Here is a 16,807-nt window from a genome sequence, read left to right as displayed (position 1 = left end):
GCCCTTGTATTCCCTGTATATACTGTAGCTCCACTCTTGTGTATTTTATTTTATTCCACTTGTGTTACCATTTATTTTTAATTCTTAATTATAAGCGGACATTTGGAATTGTTTTACTATGGTCATACTACGGATCATTTAGCTAGTTGATTTTGAGTTGTAGGACCTCTTTAGGTATAAAAAATAAAACCACTATTTGATAAATTATTGAATTTGGCCTTTACTACTACTGTATAGCCCAGAGAAACGCACTGAATAACACATTCATAAAGAGCGAAAAAGACAGTCAAAAAGCGTATCATAAGAAACATGGTTTTTAAGTGTTTGTCCGATATCTAGGAGATACAAGAAAGCTCAGGAAATACAGTTGAAGTCAGAAGTTTACATACACCTTAGCCAAATACATTTAAACTCAGTTTTTCACAATTCCTGACGTTTAATCCTATTAAAAATTCCCTGTCTTAGGTCAGATTGTAATGGGTCCTATGTGTAGCTGGTGTAGAGAGTCAGGCGCAGGACAGCAGATATGAGTAATCAACGTACTTTTACTCAAAATGTAAAATATACAAAGTAACAAAATACACGCACACCATGACAGACCGAAAATACAATAAACAATCACTCACAAAAAAACATGGGGGAACAGAGGGTTAAATAATGAACAAGTAATTATGGGATTGAAATCAGATGTGTAAAACAAAGACAAAACAAATGGAAAAATGAAAAGTGGATCGGCGGTGGCTAGAAGCCGGTGACGTCGACCGCCGAACGCCGCCCGAACAAGCAGAGGGACCGACTTTTTTTAAAAATCCTAGTAAGAATTCCCTGTCTTAGGTCAGGTAGGATCACCACTTTATTTTAAGAAATTGAAATGTCAGAATAATAGAAGAGAGAATGATTTATTTTAGTTTGTATTTCTTTCATCACATTCCCAGTGGGTCAGAAGTTTACATACACTCAATTAGTATTTAGTAGCATTGTCTTTAAATTGTTTAACTTTGGTCAAACGTTTCGGGTACCCTCCACAAGCTTCCCACAATAAGTTGGGTGAATTTTGGACCATTCCTCCTGACAGTGCTGGTGTAACTGAGTCAGGTTTGTAGGCCTCCTTGCTCGCACACGCTTTTTAAGTTCTGCCCACAAATATTCCATAGGATTGAGGTCAGGGCCATTTTGTATGCTTGGGGTCATTGTCCATTTGGAAGACCCATTTGCGACAAATCTTTAACTTCCTGACTGATGTCTTGAGATATTGCTTCAATATATCTACATAATTTTCCTTCCTCATGATGCCATCTATTTTGTGAAGTGCACCAGTCCCTCCTGCAGCAAAGCACCACCACAACATGATGCTGCCACCCCGTGCTTTGTGATTGGGATGGTGTTCTTCGGCTTGCAAGGCTCCCCCTTTTTCCTCCAAACACAAGATGGTCATTATGGACAAACAGTTATATTTTTGTTTCATCAGATCAGAGAACATTTCTCCATAAAGTACGATCTTTGTCACCATGTGCAGTTGCAAAACGTAGTATGGTTTTTTATGGCGGTTTTGGAGCAGGGGCTTCTTCCTTGCTGAGCGGCCTTTCAGGTTATGTCAATATAGGACTTGTTTTACTGTGGATATAGATACTTTTGCACCTGTTTCCTCCAGCATCTTCACAAGGTCCTTTGCTGTTGTTCTGGGATTGATTTGCACTTTTTGCAGCAAAGTATGAAGTTTGTTAACAAGAAATTTGTGGAGTGGTTGAAAAACAAGTTTTAATGACTCCAACCTAAGTGTATGTAAACTCCCGACTTCAACTGTATATATATACACTACTGTTCAAAATTTGGGGTCACTTAGAAATGTCATTTTCTTCCCCATTAATAAAGTAACATCAAATTGATCAGAAAAACAGTGTAGACATTGTTCATGTTGTAAATGACTATTGTAGCTGGAAATGGTAGATTTTTTTATGGAATATCTACAGTTGAAGTCGGAAGTTTACATACACTTAGGTTGGAGTCATTAAAACTAGTTTTCCACCCACTCAACAAATCACTCCACAAATCGAACCCACAAATGCTGATGCTCCGGATACTCAACTAGTCTAAAGAAGGCCAGTTTTATTGCTTCTTTAATCAGGACAACAGTTTTCAGGGCTGTGCTAACATAATTGCAAAAGGGTTTTCTAATGTTCAATTATCCTTTTAAAATGATAAACTTGGATTAGCTAACACAACATGCCATTGGAACACAGGAGTGATTGTTGCTGATAATGGGCCTCTGTACGCCTATGTTGATATTCAATTTACAAAATCAGCCGTTTCCAGCTACAATAGTCATTTACAACATTTTCAATGTCTACACTGTATTTCTGATTAATTTGATGTTATTTTAATGTACAAAAAAATTGCTTTTCTTTCAAAAACAAGGAAATGTGTAATTGACCCCAAACCTTTGAACGGTAGTGAATATATTTATTTTTACTCATAATTTGGGTAGGCACAAAACTACCTTCATACTTCAATTTTGTTTTTTTCACGGGTCCTAGATACCTTCAGACGAGTCCCTTGACACTTGTGGGGGTTATAGAGCAAAACGTAGAAGATCATCGTATTCGTGAGAATCTCCCTTTTCCACAGTGAGGTCACATTAGTTTGTAGCCCAAACGGTTCGGAAGCTACAAACAGAAGTTAGCACATCAACGGTACCGACTTCAGATGAGTCCCTTGCCACTTGTGGTGGTCGTAGAGCAAAACAGAGAACGCCTTCATGTACCTGAGAGTCTCCCCTTTCCATCGTAGTTTGTATGTCAAACTGTTCGGACTCTACAGATGTTTTAGTGAGAAGACAGATTTTCAGGATGTCACTTTTCACTGCAGATGCGGAAGTGCAACATTGGCAGATGCAGTGGATTGAGACGCATCCAAAGCAAACAAATATATTTCGACCTTAATAAACTGACGGATTTTAAATGGGGATTTTTTTATTATGTTACTTAGATTGACACACCGGTGCGTCAATTGACTGAAATGGGTTAAACTCTTTATTGTTGGGAAGGGCTCATAAGCAAGCATTTCATGGAAAAGTCTACACCAGTTATTTTCGGAGCATATGACAAATACAATTTGATTTGATTTGAGTTAACCTGACATGCTGTTGTTGTGTGCCATAGCTATGATACAGTGCAAGGTGAGAGAGAGAAAAAGAGAGAGAGTGTGTGTGTGTTCGTGTCTGTGTACATGTGTGTGAGAGAAAGAGACAAGAGAGAGGCAGACACTGCGCTACTACAGTATATACGCCCAGACACAAACCTGCTCTGTAAGGGCTGCTGGAGAACAGCAGGAAAGCACCTCTTTTGCCAGCACAAAAGACTCTTTGATTCCCCCTTTTGACACAAGCAGAAGGTGAAGACCCCTTTCCCTGCTTTGATGTGAGTCCCAGCCTCTCCCATAGCGTAGTTTCCAGATGGTGAGGGCAACAATGGGATACAGCCAGCACATTGGACCAGATCCACCTCTTTCATCCCAAACCCCTATCACTCCCAAACCCCTCACCCCTGACCTTGGTTGACCTTAGGTGCCCTTCCACAGCGCCACCCTCCCTTTAGCTCTCACTGATGGCTCCAGGGTGAAGTTCCCCTAGGTACAGTAGAGACCTAGAATCAGCTTCCCCTCCTCCAAGCCTAACCTTAACCATTAGTGGGGAAATGCAAAACTGACCCAAGGTCAGCGTCTAGGGCAGGTGTTCCCCAACTTTTTTCGTCCACGATCCCGTTTTGATATCTGAAAGTTCTCATGACCCCAACCACAAAAAAAGTTGTAATTAACAGCCAATGTTTACTTTTTTATTTGGGGCTATGGCAGGCAATTGCAAAACATTCTAACAGTATTTCTGATTGTTTTCTCAACTCCCGATCACATACTTTTAATGTGGAGCTATACAGTCAATTGCAAATTTGTTATGGGATTTTTGTGTTTAATGACTAAAATATGTATACATTTGACTTAGAATTATAACTAAACAGAATACTACTATAATACTGTAAGAATGAATCTTATTATAATCATAATGTTGAATGTTATGTGTTCCTTGTTAGAAAGAATGGGTTTATCTTCAGACAGGCTAGAATGATGTCTCTACCCAGGGAGGGGAAAGACCTTGGGTTAGTTGCAGATAGTTGAACAGGTGGCAGACAGTAATGAGAACGCTAACTGTACTGCCATTGTATCCGAGAGGAGGATGGACATTAAAACCTATGACATCATCTTTATTATATAACCTGATGTAAAATGTATTATGATCAGTACTCTCGAGAATAAACGCTATTGATTGATTGATTTTAAGACTGGTTTCTGTCCATTTAATGCTGATAATTATCTTACAAATTCTTATGTATGGGCAGAGTGTTTTAATTTAATTGGTTGATAAACATAGGAATTAAAATTCCTTTAACAAAATTACTCTGACATTATCTCTTATCTCACCACCACTGATGAGATGGGTGTGCTCGGTGCATGTCACTTGGTGCATGTCGCTTCTCAAAGTCAGGGGGCGTGGTCAACAGTGCGCTCCTCATCACTGCTGTCACATCCAACCTGGATCAATATTTGGTTTTAATGCAGACGAGAGCACTGCTGAATCCAGCTTCACACAGATATGAGCTGACGAAGGGTACCATGGGCTCTCAAGTGGTGCAGCGGTCTAAGGCACTGCATCTCAGTGCAAGAGGTGTCACTACAGTCACTGTTTCGAATCCAGACTGTATCACATCCGGCCGTGATTGGGAGTCCCAAAGGGCGGCGCACAATTGGCCCAGTGTCGTCCGGGTTTGGCCGGGGTAGGCCGTCATTGTAAATAAGAATTTGATCTTAGCTGACTTGCCTAGTTAAATAATAAAAACGTTTTAATGCTCTGAAGGAGACAACAGGGTATTCCCTTTGAGTCAGTAACCAAAACTCCTCCGTAATGACCCGTGAATGCTTAGACTGCAGCATTCAGTCACATGACAGCACAAAAGGTTGCACTTGACTGTTGCACTTGAATCATTCCGATGCGCATCAGTCAAGTGCGGCCTTTTCCCACGATCTAAGGGCACTCTGATTGAACTTTATCGTTTAGATTTCAACAATCATCATTTAGATTTTTAAGGGTAACCACATTACAATGATTTTGAGATACAACGATAAAAAAAACATTTTGGGGGGATTTTGGAAATGTTCCTGCGACCCCATTTTCATATCAGGTCACCCATAGTTTTGGAACCACTGGTCTAAGGGCAATTTCACACTACTCCTTACCGATGCATGTCCGGCCATCTGTGTGCAGGCGGGTGCCTGGGTTGCATTCGCAGTAGAACGAGCTTCTGGTGTTGACGCATCGGTGCTGGCAGCCTCCGTTGTGGACCTGACACTCGTCAACATCTGTGGCCAAGAAATGACAAAGAGCAGAGAGTGAGAAACATACTGCAAATCATATACAAATCAGTGTGATCGCTCTACAGTGTATTGTAGTGGAAGAGCTCTCGCTGCACAGTGTATTGTAGTGGAAGAGCTCTCGCTGTACAGTGTATTGTAGTGGAAGAGCTCTGCTGCACAGTGTATTGTAGTGGAAGAGCTCTGCTGCACAGTGTATTGTAGTGGAAGAGCTCTGCTGTACAGTGTATTGTAGTGGAAGAGTTCTGCTGCACAGTGTATTGTAGTGGAAGAGCTCTGCTGCACAGTGTATTGTAGTGGAAGAGCTCTGCTGCACAGTGTATTGTAGTGGAAGAGCTCTGCTGCACAGTGTATTGTAGTGGAAGAGCTCTGCTGCACAGTGTACTGTAGTGGAAAGGCTCTCGCTGCACAGTGTATTGTAGTGGAAGAGCTCTCGCTGCACAGTGTATTGTAGTGGAAGAGCTCTCGCTGCACAGTGTATTGTAGTGGAAGAGCTCTCGCTGTACAGTGTACTGTAGTGGAAGAGCTATCGCTGCACAGTGTACTGTAGTGGAAGAGCTCTCGCTGCACAGTGTATTGTAGTGAAAGAGCCCTGCTGTACAGTGTATTGTAGTGGAAGAGCTCTCGCTGCACAGTGTAGTGTAGTGGAAGAGCTCTCGCTGCACAGTGTATTGTAGTGGAAGAGCTCTCGCTGCACAGTGTATTGTAGTGGAAGAGCTCTCGCTGTACAGTGTATTGTAGTGGAAGAGCTCTCGCTGTACAGTGTATTGTAGTGGAAGAGCTCTCGCTGTACAGTGTATTGTAGTGGAAGAGCTCTCGCTGCACAGTGTATTGTAGTGGAAGAGCTCTGCTGTACAGTGTATTGTAGTGGAAGAGCTCTCGCTGCACAGTGTATTGTAGTGGAAGAGCTCTGCTGTACAGTGTATTGTAGTGGAAGAGCTCTGCTGTACAGTGTATTGTAGTGGAAGAGCTCTGCTGTACAGTGTATTGTAGTGGAAGAGCTCTGCTGTACAGTGTATTGTAGTGGAAGAGCTCTCGCTGTACAGTGTATTGTAGTGGAAGAGCTCTCGCTGTACAGTGTACTGTAGTGGAAGCGCTCTCGCTGCACAGTGTATTGTAGTGGAAGAGCTCTGCTGTACAGTGTACTGTAGTGGAAGAGCTCTCGCTGCACAGTGTATTGTAGTGGAAGAGCTCTCGCTGTACAGTGTATTGTAGTGGAAGAGCTCTCGCTGCACAGTGTATTGTATTGGAAGAGCTCTCGCTGCACAGTGTATTGTAGTGGAAGAGCTCTTGCTGTACAGTGTAGTGTAGATGGAAGAGCTCTCGCTGTACAGTGTACTGTAGTGTAAGAGCTCTCGCTGCACAGTGTATTGTAGTGGAAGAGCTCTGCTGTACAGTGTATTGTAGTGGAAGAGCTCTCGCTGCACAGTGTATTGTAGTGGAAGAGCTCTCGCTGCACAGTGTATTGTAGTGGAAGAGCTCTCGCTGCACAGTGTACTGTAGTGGAAGAGCTCTCGCTGTACAGTGTATTGTAGTGGAAGAGCTCTGCTGCACAGTGTATTGTAGTGGAAGAGCTCTCGCTGCACAGTGTATTGTAGTGGAAGAGCTCTCGCTGTACAGTGTACTGTAGTGGAAGAGCTCTCGCTGTACAGTGTATTGTAGTGGAAGAGCTCTCGCTGTACAGTGTATTGTAGTGGAAGAGCTCTCGCTGTACAGTGTACTGTAGTGGAAGCGCTCTCGCTGCACAGTGTATTGTAGTGGAAGAGCTCTCGCTGCACAGTGTATTGTAGTGGAAGAGCTCTGCTGTACAGTGTATTGTAGTGGAAGAGCTCTCGCTGCACAGTGTAGTGTAGTGGAAGAGCTCTGCTGTACAGTGTATTGTAGTGGAAGAGCTCTGCTGTACAGTGTATTGTAGTGGAAGAGCTCTCGCTGCACAGTGTATTGTAGTGGAAGAGCTCTGCTGTACAGTGTATTGTAGTGGAAGAGCTCTGCTGCACAGTGTATTGTAGTGGAAGAGCTCTCGCTGTACAGTGTATTGTAGTGGAAGAGCTCTGCTGCACAGTGTATTGTAGTGGAAGAGCTCTGCTGCACAGTGTATTGTAGTGGAAGAGCTCTCGCTGCACAGTGTATTGTAGTGGAAGAGCTCTGCTGCACAGTGTATTGTAGTGGAAGAGCTCTGCTGTACAGTGTATTGTAGTGGAAGAGCTCTGCTGCACAGTGTATTGTAGTGGAAGAGCTCTGCTGCACAGTGTATTGTAGTGGAAGAGCTCTGCTGTACAGTGTATTGTAGTGGAAGAGCTCTGCTGCACAGTGTATTGTATTGGAAGAGCTCTCGCTGTACAGTGTACTGTAGTGGAAGAGCTCTCGCTGCACAGTGTATTGTATTGGAAGAACTCTCACTGTAGGGTGTACCACAGAAACCCTGCTCTCGCTGTACAGTGTACTGCAGTGGAAGAGCTCTGCCTAAGCCCCAGAAGCCCTGCAAGCCTCTTATAGAGAAGCCTTAGACACACAGCGCAATCAGCAAGAAATACAGGCACATGCCAATCTCATCGGAGCCAGGTGGTAACTGGAGACAGATGGACAAAGGCCAGCACAATTAGCAAAGCAAGCACTGGAGGGCCAGTAAACACACACGCACACATGTACGCACGCACACACATTCACAAAATCAGCCAGTCTAACCACAGACGCCCTGCGAAAATGGAAAGCCTACTGCATCTTGACAACCAACCACTACAATGGAGTATATCTATCCCATTTATTTCAACAAAAGTTAGCGTTACTCCCTGGATCAGGAATGGCAATGGAAAATGAACATGGGGCCCAGCCAAGCCTCCTCAAAGGCTGTAAACATGTCATCCAGTTCCTCTCCATAAGTTGTATCTGTCCGTAACAGGTCAAAGGTCAATGATTCTCTATGCCTCTATTAAAACTTTATCCAGGGTCCTCTATGACATTAGGTGTTCGTCAGGGACCCGTTTGAAGGTCCTCTCTTCTGGATAATACTTCTTCAAAGAGCACTACCATGGGACAATACATGCTCAGCACAAACCTGTGCCTATCAAAAACATAACAGTTTCTTTCCAGCACAGTGGATATTGCTCTATAAGCTAACATTTTGTTATCCTAAGGAGCCACATCAATACAATCAACAAGACACATGTGGCAGCAAACAGCAGTCACGACAAGTACAGTATGTCTCTATTGTTGACTTTATCAAAGCCATCAAGTGACATTTTCTAAGTAAGACGAAAGCTTATTCTCCATTTGGGGTTTATGAAGAACAAACATGTTTTCCTTCTTCCTTTTCCTCCACAATGTCAAGCAGCATTCCACAACAACACTGACACGCATTACTGTTATCATTTCAAGACACTGTGGTCACGAGGCTTGCCTTTCAAGCCTATGAGAAACCATCTGACACGCAAACATCCACTAAACTTCCAACTTCAACAAGACCAGAGAGCACCAAAACAAAACCATGAAAGCCAGAACAAGAAATAAGGTATTTGGCATTTGACACAAACGCTGTTAAACTCAGATGTCCTCTGTTGTCCTCTGTTGTTTTTGCGTCTGTTGCTATATTAGGGTCCACTTGGGGGCATGTGCCTGAATGAGCCACCAGAGGACGTTATAAAAGGCGAAAGGAAGGATCTGGCTTTGGCCCAGTAGTGGAGAGTGGCCCAGTGGCCATTAAAACTGGGCAGTGTGATAAGCAGTAAATGCCTGGTAATCAGCCGGGGATTTAGTGTGTCAGGCATTGTTGATCGTACCAGTGGATTTATCTCGGTAGCATGAGGGGTTTGGAGAGTTACAGCAACGCTCAATCTATTTATCGAGAGGAGGGAAACACTTGAACATTTTGTTTGTGTGTCAGAGGAGAGTGTTGGCCAGCGGCAAAGTTTTTGTCCGGTTTGGTATTTATATAATGTACATATGCGGGAATAACTGCACTTCATGAGGCATTGGGCCAAATAGCCTAATCAAGTGTTGTGTCTGGGTGAGGTTAAGGTCGTCAGTTCAAATGATCTGAAAGTCCATTAACAGACAAAACAAAGCTGTCTCTTTCATCTTCAAATTGTATTTACAGCCATTTGAACCCCAGACACAATCCCTGTTCCCAGATGCAGCTGCTCCCAGACGCAGCATGTAAATGCTATAAGGATTGGAAAATGTTGCTACTTCTCACAGCCAAGGGACAATTTACTGCTGGAGGTTCTTGAGACTGAGACTGGATGGAGAGAGTCTAAATAAAAACACAGAAATTAGTGGAGACGACAAGAGACGTACGCAGAAGGACGCCACGATGAAGCTAAGAAATGAAGGGTGCAGGGATCTTCGTTTCATTGCTTTAACATGCAGGAGCCAAACAAGGAGTTATGCTGCGTTTAGATGCAAAAAACGTCCTACCAGTCGGCATAGCGGGACAAGAAAGCAAGAAAGACAATGATGGCAAAAGCAAGCCAGCACTACAGTATGCGTTGCTATGGTGATTTCAGTAAACACACATCCGGTAGAGAACAACACTATGGCAGATGGCAAAAGTTGAAATATTTTAACTCTGGCGGCAAGTCCCATCTACCGTGGCGGCTGATGGCATTCACCGCCAGCCTCAATGGCATTTACAATCGTTCTCTCATTGAAAACAATGACATCTGGTTTGCCGTCTACCTCGTACCATGTAAAAGCAGCATTACTCAAAGTGAAACACTCATATTTCAAGTTAATGACACATTACTAACTGTACATGTATACAGAAACCAATTATGGTTAAGAAGAAAAATAACCAACTGAAAAGAGCTCATCTGAACTTCGTGGTTCCTCCATGCTCTCCCAAATGGCTGTTTTCACATATGTAGACAAACTATGGTGCTGGAGATCATGAATATGAGGTTGAAAAGTGGTGAAATATTGCCCTTTAACAGTGATGGAATGGGTGGCCTTTCTTGATAAACACAAAGCAGTGCCAGACCACCCCACGGGGTGCTGTAAGGTAGAGGGTAAGGTAGGGTAGAAGAGTACAGTCAAGTGCACTTGACTGCAGCATTGATTAGAGGTCAGTCTCTCTCTGAAGAAGGAAGGCAGACTTGTCCAGACAGCTCATCAGACAGTCTGGCACACTCTCCGAGGCTGCCCATGATAAAAGGGCCTGGTTGCACTCAGGACTTGGTAATACTCCTGTGATGATGATTAAAGGCCTGCCTATTCTCCTCCATGAGATAAATAATTATGTCTGACCCCTGGGGGCCACCACACGTAAATGGCCAGCATCCTCTCTGTGATGATAGGGACTTCTGAGATTATATACTGTACAATAGGCGCTACTAATGTATTTCTCACTGCGCTGGCAACCATATTAACGTTCTGTTGGCAAAATATCGGGGTTGCAAATCATTGTCTTAAGGTTGTAGGCACTTTGACATACGATATGTTTCTTACCCCAATGGGCAAAGGCATCAGTCATTTTTTAAAGAGGGATGTTAACAGCGTTAACCTTTTCTTCACATTACAACTGAACAGAATCTGGTCTAAGCATCAGCTCCATAACCTTATATCCTCTTGATAATTACAGGGTGAAACATGAAGGGGAAGATTACTCTCATATGAAACGATGGCAGACAAAATGGCCATTCACGGCTCGTGAACGTTGACTCCACAACAAAGTGAGGAGTACGCATTTCAATTTGAAAAATAACCATTCTTTCATCAATCATGCTGCTTCGAGGCATTTTATTAAGGCTGTTGGTGTATGCAAGACGTGGCATGTTTTCATAGGACACTGCCAACAAGGAGATAAAATCCAAAGCCACATCAACACTGATGGAAAGCAGGGATTCATGAAACATGCCACGCAGACTTCACACACTGGCAAGCACACACTGGCAAGCTCTCACAAGCAGGTGTACACACACACACACACACACACACACACACACACACACACACACACACACACACACACACACAATCCGACCTCAGAATTGTTAATAAAGCAGGAGAATAAGGAACAACAGAAAACAACCCATTTCCATCCAAATCTGTTCTCTCTGGGCGCCACAGTAACATACTGTGTATTTGCTTATCTGTGTCTGTGCAGAATAGCCTCCAGTTTCAGTACATTAAAGAACATTATATTACACTGTATACAGTACATAGTCTACACATTTACATATACAGTGTATACAAAGTGAGCCTCCCAAACAGTGTACTAATCGAACACATGCAGGCACTCCAGGCTAATGAGGACCCCCTCTGACAGATCTGCAAAGAATCTTATTGCTGTGGCCCGGGCGCTGACAGGAGGCTCAATTGACACACTGTGTGTGTGTATGAGTGTGTGTGTGCGAAAAGAGCCAGTGAGTTCTACAACCACCTAAAAGGAAGAGATTCCCAAACCTTCCATAACAAAGCCCTCACCTACAGATAGATTAACATAGAGAAGAGTCCCCAAACAGATCCAACAGAGTCCCAGGACAGCAACACAATTAGACCTAACCAAATCATGAAAAAACAAAAGACAATTACTTGACACCAGAGCAGCCGGACAACATGTGGTGAGACAGCATTTGCCCCAATACTTTTTAATCTGGTGTGGTGCCGTCACACTACTTTCAAAACACTGAACGCGTTTACCAGACATATTCATTAGTTCACGTCATATAAAAACTTTGAAAAACATTTTGCAATGGAAAAGAAAGCAGGTTTTTCTTACTGGACAAGTTACATACAGTATATCTCCCAATTTTAGCCTGTTAGCCTCAGTTTTGTCTAGTGACTGCAATCCTGTCCCTGTCATTTCACGCGGTAACCCCCACGTTCACTGTGACAGGTGAATTCACCTGTCAGTCACAGTGGCCTCCTAGCTACAGCCTACAGAGCCTCACCAACCACACCTCTTAACAACTAGTTTAGCTGCACAAACACCTTGTTGTTTGACTCTGCACTTGGTTTCTTTCTTCGCTCACACTCCTCTCCCGTCTGTAGAATCTGACTTTGTGGCTGTTATTTAGTGGAAACCCTCCTCTCCTGTCTGCTTGTTTGCCTGCCTCATGAGAGAGTGAACACACATTTTCATGGAAAACAAGGTGTGTTAATAAAAGCAGTTAATAAAAGCAGTCATCCTCTAAAGCTAGCTAGAATGATCCAATCTATAGCTAGCTAAGAAAACTAGCTACTAACGTTAGCTTTAGAGTAGCCTAGCTAAATAGCTAGCGCGCTAACATTAGCTAACTGGGTTGCTGCAATCATGCAGCCAGCAGCTAACGTTAACAATTTACACTCCTTGAATAAATGTGTTTGGCACAGGATAAAGAAGATGAAATGATCTCCTGCTGCTACCCAAGGTCAAGGGAGACTGAAGTTCCTGAAAAGGTTAGTCAGTCAACATGGGGGACTAGTATGAAAAAAGTATGAAAATGTATGCGCTCACTACTGTAAGTCGCTCTGGATAAGAGCGTCTGCTAAATGTCTAAAATGTAAATGTAATAATGTTAGTCCAGTAATGTTCCAGTAATATAATTGTATTTCCACTGCAGGCGATTAATCACTAATGTTTGTGGCGCACATGTCACTGTCTTAAAAGTAAAAAACCTACAAATTCTGCCACAGAGCAGTTTACACAAAAAAGCCTTTTTAAGTGAATTGAGAAAGAACAACTGCAGCAAGAGAGCAATCTGTCAAGGGTATCAGCCTCTGGCCCCTGTTGCCCTGACCAACTTCTCTCCCTGACCTCACAGTCATTCACTGCTCATTGACCTCTCATTAACAGGCATGAAATTCACACAGACTAGCACAACAAAACAGTTGTAATGTCCTAAACAGCTGCCCTAGGGTCGATCTCACACTTCCAGCCAGCATCAACATGATTGGAACTGGAACCATGAACACACTTGGCTGAGATGACAGAGTATGTATCTTGGTGGTTACAAGACTGTGGTCTTCTGTGGTCCAATCACTCAGTGATTAAAAATTAGGAGTATGGAGTGCAGCAGAAGCTTGGTTTTGGGAAGTAACATTGGCATATGTGTGTGTGTATGTATGTGAGCGTGTGTGCATGTGTTTGTGTGTGTGTGTACGTTTGCACATAAATGTGTGTGCATGTGTGTTCTTGTCTGTGTCCATGCATCGGCATGTGTGATCTGATGCCAGGATCTCCCTGTGCTCGCCATGCTCTTACTGGACAATGATAAGACGCATCAAAAAGCAACAGAAGCCCAACTGTCATAAATCAGGAGGATCCCATGAATTCATCAAGTCAAAGAAACAACAGAGAAACTGCTACATCTGCAGATTGACTACGCCAGGTAGTTTATCATCTCTAATCTAAGACATACATCTCACACTCTCATATCACCCTCCCCTGATGCTGACGCGGGTTACACCATCTAGAGTTAGGGTGCCGACACTGGGATTTGGAGTCTGAGAATTTCGGATGGAGTCAATGCTTTTTCATGTAAGTCATACGATTTCCTCTGTGTTCACGCGGCCACGTCTGAGTGTGGCCGTAGCAAAAACACACCATACTGGATGCTTAAAGCATCAAAGGACATGATGGTTTTTCCTTAGCTTTTTTCCATGACGGCTATCCCATCACCTTCCCAAAATGTATCTGTTTACAGCTGTAAAACATTGTTATAAAGGCAATATGTAATGCAATTCAAAACTTGCCTTGAGGCTACAGGTATGTGATGCCACAGTCAGACCCGCTTCCAAAGCAACCAAAAAAAGACTCAAGCCTTGATTGTATAAAAACAAAACAAAAAATCTCCAAACAAAGGTTTCACGTTTCCAAACAACGGTAATTTCAAAGGCTATAGTCGATCCATGATCAAAGCAAAAGCGATCGGATTTTAAAATGTAGTAGTAGTCAAAAACTGTATGGCACCCCTCCATAACTGAGGCCTAGCTGAGCCATAATACCATACCACTAAATAGGTATAGGGAAGGGGAACAAGGGAAAAAGGGGTGAGTCCAGGTGAGGCTCCATACTGCTTTCAAATACCCATGATAACATAATAGAAAACTCAAAACATGATTCCACCAATCATACTCCATAATTCATAATGCAATATTCATAATTATATTCAATAAGTCAATATTTCATGATTCTAATTAACATTTATCATGAGACTGAAAGTAAGGAAATTTCGCTCCAACAATTCAGTTCCTTGTTTGATCGTTATAAAATATTGAGTTGAAGAGTGGAGGCTTCAGTGGCCAGTAAATGGAATTATATGTGACTCATTTCAGGAAACTAGGCATATGTCGAGCGTCACTACTTCACAGGAGAGGCATTTGAATTAACAATTTTTAAAAATCAAAATGCGTTATTTGGTAGAAATGCCTTCTGGAATATGTGAACTTCAATGTGCAGTAATATCAAAATTGTATGCCATCTGTAAATCTGAATAAAATTGTTAAATTACGAGCCTAGATGTTTTAGCAGAAAAAGCTAGGAACCTTACAGCTAGCCATGATTGGCTGAGATAATGGATGGGGGATGGGCTGGACATGCCGAGAGATGAGTTTGGTGCGCTATGTAGCACGCTTCTGTCTATAACATGAGCTGCTCAGTATATGTAGGTAATTCTTTCTAAAGCAGCTTTTTTTAACGATATCATGAAGAACTGAAAAAGTCTTGCTAATGCTCTCCACTTTCTGGAGGACCGAGTTTGAAATCAGTGGAATGCCCGGTGGAAGCAGAGTATGATAGCTAAGGAGATGGAGAAAATTCAGGCGTTTGATTGCAAACATGTGGAGGGAGTCGAAAAGAGAACACACAGAAGGCTGTTGTATAAAACACCTGTCTCCGGATTACATCTTCAAACTAAGCGCAACAATGGCATCTGTGACAGAGAGGGAGAAGCGTTTATCCATGTATACGGGTAAGAGAGTCTAGCTAGCTATATTTTCAGATATCATAAGTTTCTAATTTTGTCAGAAAGTTGTTTTCATTTCAAGTTAAAGCATACTGTTAGCTAGATAGCTAACGTTAGCTGGCTGGCTGGCTCGCTAGCTAAAGTTATGTGTATGATCTGTGTAGTAATATTATTTGTATCTCAGAACCATTTGCATTGCTAGTTATAGCCTAATGTTAGCTAGCTAGCTAACATTAAACCTAGTTGGTTAGCTTTAGCTACCTGTAGATTCAAGCAGGGTAGAAAAGAGTTAGGATTATGGTTCATTTTTTAGCTAGCTAGTTAGCTACATGTCTAAACAAAAGACTCCACTATGCAAGTAACCATTTCACTGTACCATTTACACCTTCTGTATCCAACAATAAACATAGATTTTATTTGATATAGTGTGTGTTTACCAGAGAAGTGAAGAACAACATGACCTGCACCAAAGTCAAATTAGGATATAACGTTAGGTCAACGAGACAGTGTATTTTCTGTAATTGGCTCGCCATTATCTTGTAAATAATTATCTGAATTGAGTTTATTTTCCTGTAATAATGAATACAAATTAGCTAAAGTTAAGACGTTGTCAGCTATATGATATGGTCATTATTTGAACTGGCTAGCCAGCTAACTTAACGTAGTTAGCTAACTAACAAGCTAGACACAAACCAAAACATTAAAAAGAAAGGAGGACCAGGGCACTCTTCATATAATGAATTAAAATTACTTTATTTGTATGGCATGTTCAATGGAAACAAAGTTGAAAAACTCTGAAGTGTTTCGGCTGCATGGCCTTTTGTCAGGGAGTACAAAACATTGTTAAGAAAGTTGCTTTTAGTTGCCTGGTTTGCTAGATTGACATATACTAAATTCATTGTTAAACGGATGGGTTTATTGGTGTTAAAATACACCAGTTATGCTATTTTGGACCACCAGGCTGCTGATGTCATGCAGCCTGTCGTTTTGTGTTCATCCTTTTTCGTTACAACAACGACAAGTTTGATGTTGGACGCCAATAGAATGTTCATGATGTAACTATGACAACTTTAAACAGACATGTCGATAGACAGTATAAACCAGCCTTTAGTCTTGAATCTTTGGTTATTTAGTACACTACTGTAGTCACTCTGTTTAGCACACGGCCTCACACATCTCATTCAACTTTTTCACTCATGATTCGTCAGCACTTTCAACAGTAACATTAACCTTTTGTCAATAGGGGGAGCAGTTAGCATTTTTTTTTTCTGGGTGTCGCCAAATTAAACTGCCTCGTACTCAATTCTTGCTCGTACAATATGCATATTATTAATTCTATTGGATAGAAAACACTCTCTAGTTTCATAAACCGTTGGAATTATGTCTGTGGGTGACCCAGAACTCTTTCTACAGCGAAATCCATGACAGGTACTGCGAAGGTCTGAGAGCGAAGCTCTGGTCTCAGATCAGTTTTAAAGGTCTGTGTGTATCCTATGGAACGACATGAA

General features: G+C 42.2%; 1 protein-coding gene across 1 annotated transcript in view; it reads right to left on the bottom strand.

The window, feature by feature from the left end:
- The window catches only part of LOC120060891 (multiple epidermal growth factor-like domains protein 6), an 86,604-nt gene that overhangs the window by 65,203 nt on the left and 4,594 nt on the right, over positions 1 to 16,807 (bottom strand). The window contains exon 2 of the mRNA XM_039010307.1: positions 5,284 to 5,406. Within this exon, the coding sequence (XP_038866235.1) occupies positions 5,284 to 5,406 (123 nt within the window). The remainder of the gene's footprint in view (positions 1 to 5,283; positions 5,407 to 16,807) is intronic.

This window comes from Salvelinus namaycush, chromosome 16 (assembly GCF_016432855.1).
Source record: "Salvelinus namaycush isolate Seneca chromosome 16, SaNama_1.0, whole genome shotgun sequence".
NCBI classification, from domain to species: domain Eukaryota; kingdom Metazoa; phylum Chordata; class Actinopteri; order Salmoniformes; family Salmonidae; genus Salvelinus; species Salvelinus namaycush.
The sequence above is the reverse complement of the archived record's forward strand: the minus strand, read 5'-3'. Positions and strand labels throughout refer to the sequence as shown.